The 14273-nt window shown below is 31.0% G+C and overlaps 1 protein-coding gene across 1 annotated transcript; it reads left to right on the forward strand.

Moving 5' to 3' along the window:
- Nucleotides 1–9369: 9369 nt before the first annotated feature.
- Nucleotides 9370–10409, forward strand: LOC142626508 (uncharacterized). The gene has a single exon (XM_075800345.1). It carries the CDS (start codon nt 9459–9461, stop codon nt 10077–10079), a length of 621 nt encoding a protein of 206 aa, XP_075656460.1. The 5' UTR covers nt 9370–9458; the 3' UTR covers nt 10080–10409.
- Nucleotides 10410–14273: the final 3864 nt, after the last annotated feature.

The raw sequence follows: 14273 nt of genomic DNA on the forward strand, positions 1-14273 counted from the left end.
TTCGCGGCTTAGCGTATTTACTCATAATTTTCTTCTTCATTATATCCTGTTTATCGTGTAATTAGTTATGACTTAATTTTTAGTTACAAAATTTTTGCAATTTAATTTTTTAATTATACCCCCTAATACATTTTGTGAAACTTTAAAAACATACCAAAGTCTCCAATATTTTCATAATGTTCTTATTTTAAGTTATGGTAAGTGTCAGTATAATCTTTTTTCATTTTAGTTTGTTTTATTTTGACCTATAAAATGGATTAACGTTTCAATTTTTTTATAAAAAATTTGTAAAATTTTGTTATGTCCTAACTCCTAAAGGAACTTATACATATCTAAATATGGATTTAGCATACAATAGAGACCACACGTTGAAGTTAAATAAAAATGATTTTTTGGTTGATAATTTCAACAATTATAATAGGGTCAAGAATTTGATCATCATTTGTTGTTTTCATTAGAAGCACTGGAAAGTGTCAATCAGTTGAACTACAAAACTCTTAAAAAATAAATATGGATAATGTAGTCCAACCAAAAATATTATTTTTAAATATTAAATTCATGATAAAATGAATCTTCTACTTAATAATTTTAACAGATAAATACCTTTCGTGACCAATATGGCATTGTGGTATGCAGTAAAATTCTAATACTAATTTATTATGTACAGAAATCAGCAACAATTTCTGTAGTCTTTAATAGACATATTTGTCTGCAGAGAAGCTTAAAATTTTGCTTTGCATCTTAATAGTACAACAGATCAGGATAATCATACAACTTCAGAAACTTTAAGATCGCCAGAATTTGTATTCATTTTCTAAGTTTTCTCACCGATAAATTTGCAACTTCACTTTCAAAATATATAAAGATACATATGCACCTAGTATGAAAATTGGATTAATGAAAGAAAATTTGTGAACTTTCAACCTGTAAGAATATAGGATGAAGAAGCATCCCAGATGAAGTATCTGGGAAGTGAAGCACACATAATATTGAGCAACAATTTCATAAGAAAGTACATACGTATATAGTGACAGTTTTTATTGGGAAATATCTTTGTGTGGTGTGCACCACATCTTTATGTCCCCTATAAAATTCCCCTGCAATTTGGTGTATTTTTATGGACTTTGTGATGAAATGCTAGTAACATAATATTTTATACCATTTTTACCACAACTTGCAATGTGGCAAGTTATGAGTGGTGGAGAAAAAATAGTAGGTTCATATTTCTATCACTTATAACTTGCCACGTAATAAGTTATGGCAAAAAGTATTTAAAATGTTATAGTACTGGCATTTATCTCCTTAAATGACATTCTCTTTGTCTTGACCGCACATCCTTGGTACAATGGTCACTCTACAAATATAAGTGTTTGTAGGGTGTAGAGGGTAAGGGTTAAGGTTCAAATTTTTAGGAGAGAGACTCACACACACATACATTTAGATTAGGCTAGATCTATCTTGCATAAAAAAAAAAAATTGGTTGAATTGTTATTTTCCCCCTCGTTTGTTCGATAATAACACTAATAGCTGTGAAGGATCTCTAAAAATATATATATATCACTTTTAGAACAAAGTATAAACTGTAAAAGAATTATGAAATCTGGGAAATTTTCCTCTCAAAAGTGTGTATGGAAGGTGAGGTCCTAAGTCCACAACTTGTGACTTCTTTCAAAACTTGAAACATTAATAAAATCCTCCTCGGTACTTTTGATTTCTCCAACCCCTTCACTCTCTTCTTGGAATCATTTGATTTACTGTATAAAGGTAGCGTTGGTGGGCATTAGTGGCTAGAAATTTGTTAATCTTGGACTGTATTAATTGTTCAAATAAACCAGCTATTACTTTGGGTGTTCATATGCCCACCTGACACCTAATCCCAATCCCAATTAAACCAGCTATTACTTTGACTAATTAATCATGTCCTAGTATTTTTTTTTATAAACCATGTCCTAGTATTTTATATAATGATTGGTTTGAGGATTGTCTTCAGTTTTTGAGGTGGTCGGTTACCTACTTACATATTCTGTAATCATGACTTGTTCATTTTCTTCAATTAATTGCCTTTTCTTTTTCTTCTTTTTTTTTCTTTTTTTTTTAAATGGTGGACGTCGAGGAAAGAGAGGGTGAAATAGTGTCTTTTTCTTCGACACAAATAGATCGCAATTTCACTATTGCTTTCAAAACTAAGCCCCTGTTTGGTTCTAAAAAGTTATGTATTTATTTTTTTATTTTCTCTTTTTTGTATTTAAATTCTATATTTGAATATAAAAAAAAATTATCCATTTTTACATGTGAGGGTATTTGGTAAGTTATTTTGAATACATAATTTGGGTATAAAAATTCATCATATACGGTTTTGCATTTTTTTTTTTAAGTTACTTTTTTCACTCAATCAGGTGAGATCCTTTGCATTTTCACTGAAAACTTTTTACTCAAAGTACTATAGGTAATGATAAAAGTAAACTGAAATAATACAGTGAAACTCATAAATAGTACCAAAAAGTGCAATGGAACCCATAAATAGTTACAAAAATAAACTAAATAGTAAAATAAATTAACAAAAATAATTTTTACCAAACACAAAATGAGTAAATTGCATCAGATACAATACCCTTCATCCCTTGTTTTTGTATTACTTTTAGAGCATTCTCATCAACTCTTTTATAAAAAATGTCATTTTAACACACCAAAAGCTTACTTTATTATTTTAACACGGCATTTTACAATTCACCATTTATCACATCTTCTATTCTTTGATTCTAAATATTAAAATGATATATACAACACATTAAATAATATATTTTCTCAAAACCCAGCAAATATACAAATGAACAGCCCAGTGGCAGTCGCCACCACCCAAGAAGCAACAACCACTGCCACAAACTACAACCACAATTACCGGATCCTCCAACAAATTCCAAATCCAAAAACCTCAACAATTTTTTTTTTTTTTAAAACTCAAAATCTTCAACAAAACCCCAACCCAACATATCAATCAATGACCAAACTCAACCAACCATCAGCGGCAAGAGTTGTGGAGGACGATGAGAGCTGTGGAGGACGACGAGCAAATATTGGCGACTGCCACTAGGCGAGCAGAGCTTTAGATCGGCGAGCTCTGCTTCAAATCGACAAGCTTCAATCGGCAAGCTGAGCTTCTGATCCTCGACAACCCCGCTGCCGGAGTCCCTCCAGCACATCCACGAATATCGAATCAAAATCGTTTTCTTCTTCGTGACATGAAAAGAAAGAGAGAGTGAGAGATAGTGATAGGAAAAAAAAATAAAAGAGACAGAAAGAGACAGAAAAAGGGAACCAAAAAAAAAAACTGAAGCCTGTGGTGAAGATGCTAGAGAAGAAAGAAGAAAAGGGGAAAAATGAGTGACTGAACATGAAAAACATGCGAAGGAAGAGAAAGGAAGAAAGAATAGAGAAAAGAAAGAAAAATAATAAAAGAAGAGAGAGAAAATAAATAAAAATAATTTTATTTTTAACATATTTTTCCATACCGTTTCATTTTTGGAACGTATTATTTACGTGTATAAAAAATTATAGGATTTAAAACATCTTATGAAAAGAATTTTTTTGTGTTTAGTGTATTAACATTTGGCATACATAATGATGATGATGATGATGATGATGATGTTCTTATCAACTCAATAACTTATTTGAAAAGAAGACATGCATGTGTCACGTCATCCAGTTGTTATGTATAGGTTGATTTATGTGAGGCCTAGCTACGGCCTACGAGGTCTAACTTCTCATGCATCCTCTTGTAAATTCCACAGCTGGGTAGTGGGTAGTCAAGAGTCATGCATGTGTCTCGTCATCCAGTTGTTCTGCATAGGTTGATTAATGGGAGGCCTAGCTACGAGGTCTAACTAATTGGTCTCATGCATCCTCTTTTGAATTCCACATCTGGGTTACTTCCTCTCGTAAATTCCACAGATAGGTTAGTTAAGAGTTATTCATGTGTCACGTTATCGAGTTGTTATGCACAGGTTGATTTATGTGAGGCCCAGGCTAGGAGGTCTAACTTGGTCTCCCCTTATAAACTCCAAAGCTAGGTAGAGTCCATTTAAGAAAACTTATTTAGTTAAAATTAAATTTTTTTTACTAAAAATTCTATAAATAAAAGTAAAAAATTAATTAAAATAATATATATATATAGTAGGACTCATAAATAATATCAAAAAATATAATGAAACTTATAAATAGTTGCAAAAATAAGCCAAATAATAAAATAAATTGACTTTAAACTCTAATTTGAAACGCAATTTTATTCATAATTTTTTCTCTACTACTCATAATTTGTCAAATGATTAATTTTAACAAAAGTTGTGACTTAATTCTTAGTAATAAAATTTTTGCAGGTTACTTTATCAGTTACACCCCTAATACAATTTGTGAAATTTTAAGAACTAACCAAAGTCTCACAATATTTTTATAATAAGTTGTGGTGAGTCTTACTATGATCTTTTTTTCATTTTAGTTTGTTTTATTTTGACCTATAATGGATTGATCCTTCATTTTTTTTTTTTATAAAAATGTTGTGAAATTTTGTTGTGTCCTAGAGAAACCCATACATATTTAAATATGGATTTAGCATACAATAGAGACGACACATTGAAGTTAAATAAAAATGGTTTTTTGGTTGACAATTTCAACAACTATAGTAGGGTTGGCAATTTGAACACTGAATGTTTTTGTTGGAAATACTGGGAAGTGTCAACTAGTTGAATTACAAAACTCTTGAAAAATAGATATGGTTAATGTAATGCAACCTCATCATCAACATCTTTGTATATTATTTTAAATATTAAATTCATGACAAAATGAATCTTGTATTTTATAATCTTAAGAGGTAAATACCTTTTGTTTAAGGGAGAGTAGATGCAATATAAATTATCGTCACCATAACATATCAACAACATAATAAATACATTTCTTAATTACTTTTTAAAAAACTATTTTTTTAATGTATTTTAAGTTGGTACAACAATTTTTAAGACTTATGCAGAAAAAATTGTAATAATTATAACATAAATCTTTCTTGAAAGGATTATAACTTTTATACAATTGCAGGCACCCATACATTCCTTGTGGAATCATTTTGGAAGAGTAAATAGTAGTAGGTTTGTAAAAAAAAATATATAGTATTTAAAATAAAATAAAAAGAGCATTATATAAGGTAGTTTTTTTTTAAATACGGTATATTTTAAACTTATGGTGCCAACTTCTTGATAAGAGTTTATTATTAAGGTAAAACATCGATTGATTTGTTGTGGGCATAATTTAAACACTTATTCATTTGATATATATATATATATATATATTTATAAATATAAATTCTGTCAGCCAAGTAATTAATCAAGAACCCATATAAAGTAGTGAAAAAAATAGTGTTTTGGATAAAATATTGAAGAGGTTGGAATGTTGTTTTGTGGCTATTATAAAATGCATCTTATGATAATGCATGGTTAGAGTACTAGTATTGAGGGTGTAAACATCTTTCAGTTGCTATTTTACAACATAAACCACCCAAAACTTACTCCATTCGGGTTTATAAACTTTAAAAAAAAAATTGCAACCTATGAATGGTAAGGTTGTATATATGCAACCTTACTATTCATAGATTGTAAAAAAATATAATTTTAATATGTGATTGTGTGTGAAGAGAAAAAGAGAGTAATAAATTTTTTTATTATTTTATTAGATAATTTATATTATTTTATTAGATTATAGGTATAAATTAAAATTAAAATGTACAATAAGTTGTAAAATAGATCAATAAAATAGATAAAATAGTATTTAAATATACAAAATAGATTTTATTTTTTATTTACATTTTTAGATGTGAATGATCTTACGATCAAAGAAAAGTAAAGTATTGACCCTTTATACTGTACCTGACCCTTTATACTGTACCAGAATCTAGAGGGCGCGTGATTATCGCAGCTTCTGACTTTCATCGCTCACTTGTCAGGACGTAAGTGATAATGTCATAAGCTTCCGACTTTTAATACCAAAAAAAGAAAAGAAAAAACAATTTGATCAAGTCAACGTCTCCTCGGCTCCAGGAACGCAAGTCCAGAAAAGTACAAACTCAAGATGGATATATCTATCTTTCCTTTCTTTTTATTCTTTCTTTAGATTTTTTTTTTGATTTTTTTTTTAAGAGCCTTTATATTGGTGGAGCCATAAACTAAGAAATATGGTTCCACAAAAAAATTACTTTATTTATCTTACCTTTTCATTTTACAAAGTACTTAATATCAATAGTTTTATTTTAACTTTCAACACAATAAAATAATATATTCACTATAATAAAATAATATATTCATCTACAAAACAATGTGAAAACATGAATAAAATAATATATTTAATATAAAATAGTGTGAATATACAATTTAATAATAGTTTATTTTTTTAACCTATGAGCTACCTTTTGGCTGTGCACTGTAGATGTAGAGCCAAATTATTAGGCTTTGGCTCTACCAATATAGTCATAAATTTGTATTTGGTGGTGCTAAAAATGGCAATATAGCTTTTTAGCACCATCAATGCTAATGCTCTTAAGGGCACAAGCTAAGAATTAATAAATGTTCAATTGTGAATTGTAATACATGTTTTCAACCAAAAAAAAAATACATTTATTAATAATTCATTGACTTATAGCACAAATTTATTGTGGTTGTAAGTGCTTTTTTTTTGGATATCTATGAATATTTTGACTTTTTTTTTTTTAAAAATGTATAAAAATATCATTATTATTATTATTATTATTATTATTATTATTATTATTATTATTATTATTATTATTATTATTATAGATAAAAACACATTGGAGTTCATAGGAATTCTAGTTGCAATATGGGCAGGAAAATTACTAGATCTCCTAACCAAAGAAAATGAGCAGCAAAATTATTGGATCTCCTAACCAAGGACGGACCAAGGATTTTAAGGTAGCAGGGGCTGGAGTAAAAATAAAAAAAATTATAAAAAAAACTCCAAATAGGCATCCATATAGTATTAAAAAATTATAAATACTCAAAATTGTTGTTTCCAAATATATTAAAATGCAATCATTTATCAACAAAGACAAAAACAAAAACAAAATAATGTTTTTTTTTTAATACTAGGCTGGTTAGGATTTTTTTTTTTTTTTTAAGTTAGAGCATTCATAGTGGTGGTGCTAAAAATTTTAGCTTCATAGTGCTAATTTTTTTTTTTTTTTATTTTAAGTTAGAGCATTCATAGTGCTAAAACAAAAATGCTACTTTATCTATTTTACCACCTCGCTTTCCAATATCAAATGTTCTATTTTTTTTTTTTATCACTTCATCTAAAATAATGTAAACACCTCATTAAAATAATAAAGAAAGAGAGAGAATTTGAGTTTTTTAATTGAAGGAAGAGATATAATCTTAATAAAATATTTTATTTTATTTTTAACAACTTGCTACAATCAACTATTATTTATACCAGTTAATTGTCATTACAAAAAATTTAGCTTTAGTTTTTTCAATAACACATGATCTTTTGGTGGTAAAATAATTATTTTTATGCTAAAATACAATCACCATTGTGAATGCTTTTGTTGTTTTTGTTAAGTTTTTAAATTAGATAGTTGCTATTTGGATAAGACTAGTTAAGCTTATTGAGGAGAAAGGAGACTTAAGATTTTGGAAGGGCCCAAACTACAAAACTTAAACTTATAATAACTATATAAAAAAATTAAAAAAATTGGACCCAAGGGGGCCGGGCCCCCTTGGGCCCCACCTAGGTTCATCCCTGCTCCTAACCCAAGAGAAAGAGCATCTACTAAGGGCACATTTGGTACACTGTAATGATTATTACATGAGAATAGGAATAAGTATTATAAGGAATACATTAAGTTGGAATATAATAAGTATTACTATTCATTAGTTTGGTAAACATTTAGGAATAGAATCTTGAACATACATCCACAATTTAGTAAAGTATAAAAATAAGGTGTAATTAAATCATTTTTAAATCAAATTTCCTGAAATATACTTATTTTAAGGTGTTCGAAATAGAGCTAATAATTAACAAGAAGAAAATTTTATTTTCTTTCCTTTTGAAGATGTGACAACTAATGGCTTTTTATGAAACTTTTTTTAAAAGTTATTAAATAAGGTGAATGAATAGATATTCACTACTTTTGTTAAGGAATAGTTATTCCTTATTTTGAAGAATAGCTATTCATAAGGAATAACTATTCATTATAATAAAAATATAACCAAACAACTGAATAGTTATGTCAAAGAAATATCTATTATATTACAGTGTTTATTACAGTTTACCAAATGTGCCATAAATAATTCAACTAAGCTAAAAACATTGCTAGTAGACCAATTACAATGCAAACCAAATATGACAGGTTAAATGCATTCTTTGGAGTCACTTTCGAAAATGACTTGGGTTTAGCCTTCAAGAGAGGCAAGTTGGATAGCACAGAAGACTGGAAGATTCAGTTTGAATGGGGCGGCATGCTTAAAGCTTGGCTGACTAAATGCAACTTTTACATAGACTTATAATTTTTTTTCTACCATACACAACCTACCACATAATAGTTATCGTACAAAAGAGTGTGATTCTAGATTTTTTTTTAAGTTCTATTCATTTACAAGTTTCATATGTCATGCATGAAAAAACACGTTTACAAACACAAAAAATTTGACAATTGTCCATGTTATAGAATGTTAATAGTAAAAGAAACACTAATGCCAATAATGGTAGATTCAAATAAAACATCGTATCAAATTTTGTAATATTTATTGTCTATAGTAGTATTTCTAATGTGAAAAAAAAAAAGGTAAATTTCAATTAATTCAATTAGTAAAGTATTTAGCGAAATAAAAAATATAAAAGTTAACAAATTGAAACTATCTTAAAAGAAACAGCTGTTGGGCACATTGAGAATGTATTTGGATCCACGTTTTACTGCTGCATTTTCAGTTTTTTTTTTTTTCCTCCAGCGCGTGAATAGTAATAGGTACGGTTCATGCACTTGGAGTTACTATGCGGGAGACTAGAGTACTATTTATGCACTATTTATGTACTGTTCATGAGACCCACAAGCACTTTTTCAGAAAAAAAAAATATATTAAAAATAAGTCCTACAATACTATTCACACATTTAAAAATTATTTTACTACAATATTTTCAGTTTTCAGTTTTCAGCAATAAATTCTATCCAAACGTATCTTGAATTTCACACAACAAAGTAAGTGCACCGCGTAAGCAAATCAAAGCATGCTAGCTGGAAGCCACGCGGACAGTGGACGTCATTCCCTTATATAAACCTTTTGCCCAACAGCACCAACCCTGCTGACTTCGAATCGAAATTAGAAACTCAAAGATCTCTCTCTCTCTCTCTCTAAGTAAGGAAAATTTATCAATTTGTCCGAAATCCGAAAGCCACTACGTGATACATGGATGGATTTGATGCAAGCAGTATTTATAAGTGGTGTCCTTGGAGGTCTAGAATAACAGCGGAACAAGAACACGACATTATGGTCTCAGTTCTGAAGCACGTTATCACTGGCGGCATTCAAGGTCTCACCCCACAACAATTTCTACTGTTACAACAAAAACCAGTCCAGCCTAGTGCAGCCACGTCCTCATCGAATTCAACTAGCGGGGCCAGCAGCAGCAGCACCAAGAGGGGCTCGAAGAAGAAGAACAATGATAACAATGAGAAGAAATACAGGGGAGTGAGGTTGAGGCCTTGGGGGAAATGGGCGTCTGAGATTCGAGACCCATGGAAAGCGAAGCGCAAGTGGCTAGGTACGTTCCAAACGGCGGAGGAGGCTGCCAGGGCTTATGATAAGGCTGCCATCGTTTTCCGTGGACCCAGAGCCAAGCTTAATTTTCCAATGTCAGACTCTGTTCAGGTAGAAGATCAGCTTCATGAACAGGTTCACAATCACGAGGTTGATCCAAATGTTAATGCGGAGACACAGATTGTGGAAGTGCCAGAAAGCAGTGACGAAGAGAATGAGCTTTGGGATTCACTTACAACGGAGGAACTGGAACTGCTGTTGAAGGATTAGTTCGTACAATAACCCCACCCTGCAGCTGAGCTAGAGAATTTAGATTAGATTATGGCAGAAGTAGAGCATCAGATAATGAAGACTTTAGACTTTAGAGTTTAGATAAGTCGTTCCCATTTCGTCAATCACAGAGAAATTACGGTTTTTTTTTTCTTATTAATTTATTTTTTAATACAAAAATTTCCCTTGTTATTAGAGCGGGAAACCAGATGAAAGTAATTCTATATGTTTCTTTAAAATCTGTAGTTGTTAGAAAATAAAAAAATCGTAATCGAGTATTGTAATAAAATTAGAGAATTGAAATTCAATAAAGAAAAAAAATATGTTAAAACAGGGTAGAACATAACGATAAAGAGGTGGGGGTCCAAAGTTGGAGCCAGAAATTCTGATTTTCTGATTCACAGCTTTCCTCGGTATTTTCCAATTTCGTAGTTGACTGTTATTACTAATTAATTCGTTTGGACGAATCAAAAGAGCAAACAAGGTTGATCATCCAAACTGATACATTGATATCACAAATACGACCCGTAATCCCGTAATGTCCTAATCCTACAGAAACAACGTCAATTTAGTTTAGTTGGCAGGTGAGTGCCGCCGACCAAGAGCCGCCGAGTACGGACCGAGTACGGATGGAGTACAGATATATTTCAAGAAAAAAAAAAAAGTGACTTTAATGTAGTTTGAAATATTCTGAATTTCAAAGACAAATATCTCGACCCTAAAGTTGAAAAATCAATTGGTATGTTCATCGAAACAGAGGTTCCTCATATGAGTCAATCGGTTATCACCATCGGAGATAGAAATACATCATTCTATCATATATTCATATCTGATATCTTCAATAGTGTTCCTTTCAATAACTCATCCAACCTTTGACTCTACTATTGTATAACTGCTCTACTACTATATAACTGGTGACTTTTTTATTTTTTATTTTTTTTTCTCGATAAAAACAAAATTATTTTTGTTTAGAATTTTTTAAATGACAGGGTTGTTTATTCTTAATAAAATTGATTAATTAAGCTCAATTTTTTTTTTAAATTTTACTATTGGTAATTTTTGTTGTTGAGCTATTTTTTGAGCTTGTATATTTTGTTTTAAATTTTAAATCTATAAATTTTTTTTAGTCACTAAAATGAGGAAAATACTAGCGCTACAAACTTTTTTATAAATTATTGATATAATAAGTGGTTACTAATAAGTAAAAAAATGATATGAGTAGTGAGTCTATGTGCAAACTAATACGAATTTGCTACCAAAACAGTTTGTAAAAATGTTATAAAAAAGTTTGTGAGTATAGCACTACTCTTAAAAAAATCATTGATATTGTTTAAGGAAAAAAAAAATGTAATTTTATAGAACAAAATTGCTAAAATTAGTACACACATATATAAATATATATATATATATATATATAATATTTTTTAAAAAATTATAAAAAATTGGGGATGTTGTTGTATGGTTTCTAAAACCTTTCTCTTGGATCAGATGGGCTCCACGCGGGATATTTTTCTTAAGAGATTTTGTTGTGGTTGGGGAGTCCATTAAACTGAAGTAAAACCTGTTTTTGTTTTGTTTTAATTAGTTTGTGTTTGTGTTTTTTGTTGTTGTTGTTGTTGTTGCTGTTGTTGTTGTTGTGTTGTTGTGTTTTTTCAATTGGTAAAGTTGTATAGGCATCGGATGGATCTCGAACGTACATAAACTCGCCCTTCTAACACTTAATAATAGGAGTTAAAATGCCAGTTGAGCTAAAACGCACTAGGTCATTGTGGATTTATAGAAACAGGTTGGTGTTTACAGGTAGAAGTTAATGAAAATCTGCACAGCCAAATCTTTCATATCTCCGTTGAATTCTTCTCCATGGCCCATAATAACAAACTTGAGAGCTGCTTCCAAGACCTTGAAGAGCTTCATTAGACTCTTTATTGCACAGAGAGAGTGGAAATCAACAATCTCAAAAGGACAAACATGAGCAAGCCAAAGTTTACATATCCCACTTGACACAGCTAAAGGAACAGCTTTTGCACAAACACTTTTTTTCAAATATTTTAAGTCAATAAACATGAGAGGAAATTAATCCTGAATCACAAGACATATACACTATAGACTTGCATCAAAAACAAACATTTGAATTTCATATTTAGTGTTAGAACCACCAGATGGATCCAAATATGTGCCAAGACCAACATCTATTGCTTCAAACGGTGTAGAAATCACTTTTCCAGTCATTCCAAGATTTGCACCTACAATGCTGAATCTTATAGGGTTGACAAGATCAGTCCTGAACAATATTAACAACAAGAGATTTCCTTCTATGTTAGTTTTGGTTTTGAATAACTTCACTTCATCTACATATGTAAAAGGACCTTATCAAAATGCACAACTAGCAAGAGCACACTCAATCTTCAAGAAGTTGCACCAACCAAGGAAAAACTTCATCATGGGTGGGGGGAGGGGGTTGTGGTTGGGGAGCCTTTTAGTCTATTACTATTACTAGAATAATAAATGGAAAAGTAATTTTGACATTGATCATAGTCCACAAGAAAATACTATTCTCATGCAAAATTATTTTATGAGATGTTCTCATGTGATCTTTTTTAGTGACAGAGTCGGGATTTAATTTTCTTTTTTCTTTTTGGTGCAAATCTACAAAAGCTTGAATTTAAACACTTAGTTGATTATCATAATTATTGATTTTTTATCATCTTGAAAATTTGTAAACGTGAAGAATACAAGAATATAATGTAATATAACGGTGAATTTATTTAAATTCACATCTAATTAAAAGATATTGAGCACATTACACCATGTAAGAGTGGACGGAGTTTTGGGTGGGACCAGGGGCAATTACCGCTCCCCTACTACCCCAAACTCCGTTTTTGTTATCTTTCATAGTATGAGTTTCATAAGTATAGATCTCACATACTATGAGATGGTGATTCATGAGATACATTTTATCATATCCTACACTATTCACATAATAGTTTAATTTAAAAAATTAATATAAAAAAAAAACTCACAAAAGAGGAAGAAGAAGGAAACAATTGGGTAAACAACATATTAAAAAGTATAGGATATAGAGTGTTGGGGATTGACAATTTTGAAACATATTTTTCTATGTCATAATTAGAAATGTCTAAGCAATTATTTTGCACACATGTTTGTTCACTCATTGTTTTCTAACACCAAATAAGGGAGTTAGAGCATTCGCGATGGATTACCTACCAGTATAACCGAAAAGTGACTCTTAACTGGATTACCAATCTATTGGCCAAAATGGATTCTAGCTGCAGTGCTTCTCTAAAAATAAATAACATGGTACTTAGGTGATCCAATTTTATACTCTTTCTCTCTCTCAGACTTGAACTTGCAGCTCGACTCCTTTAGATTGCTGTACATGCGATCCATCTTCTTCATCTTCAACTTGTTGGTATTGATTTTGATTTTTGCGACGGAGGAGCACAATGACAAGGATGACGAGCTTTGGTTAAGGTTCTTGGCTGGCGGCAGCCTTATCGATGGAGGAATAAAGGGACTTGCAAGAGTTTTTGTGGTAGATGAGGAGCCAGGAGATGGCCACACAATATGGCAGTGCAAAACAAGATGGTCATTACCGTCAGGATGTCCAAGTACTTCAAGGAGGAGAAGTTGAACACCTAGCTAGGCTGTAGCCATGTTTCAAAGCAAATTTACCTAGTTACCTTGCAGACTAGTGATGAAGCTCAGCAAATTGACAACGAATCGATGGTAGGGTTAGGGTTAGGGTTAGGGTTTGGAGTGGACTTTGCCACTTTGGATCTCACCGGTGGCTGAGAGAGTTGCCACTATGTATTTGAAATTGAGAATGGAGTGGGATTTTTATTTAGAGTTACGATAGAGACACAAAATGGCATCATTTGGTTTGGTCTGACATATTGACCATCCAACGTAGGACAGTGGGCGATTTACTCCAACCACCAGCCTTTGGCAGATCGGCCCGACTCAATTGGTGTTCAGCCCATGACCACTGGAAGAAATAATAAAAAGTTGATTGAAGAGTTGGATGTGGTTTTTTTTTTGGAAAGAGTTAGCTGAAATATCAACGTTAGATTCTTATTATGCCTAAAATTTGAGCTGCCAATGTTAGTGCGAAAAGTACAAGAACAGATCATCATCATCATCATCATCTCTGGATATGTTGATCGAAAATCTAAT

Source organism: Castanea sativa, chromosome 2, assembly GCF_040712315.1.
Source record: "Castanea sativa cultivar Marrone di Chiusa Pesio chromosome 2, ASM4071231v1".
Lineage (NCBI taxonomy): Eukaryota > Viridiplantae > Streptophyta > Magnoliopsida > Fagales > Fagaceae > Castanea > Castanea sativa.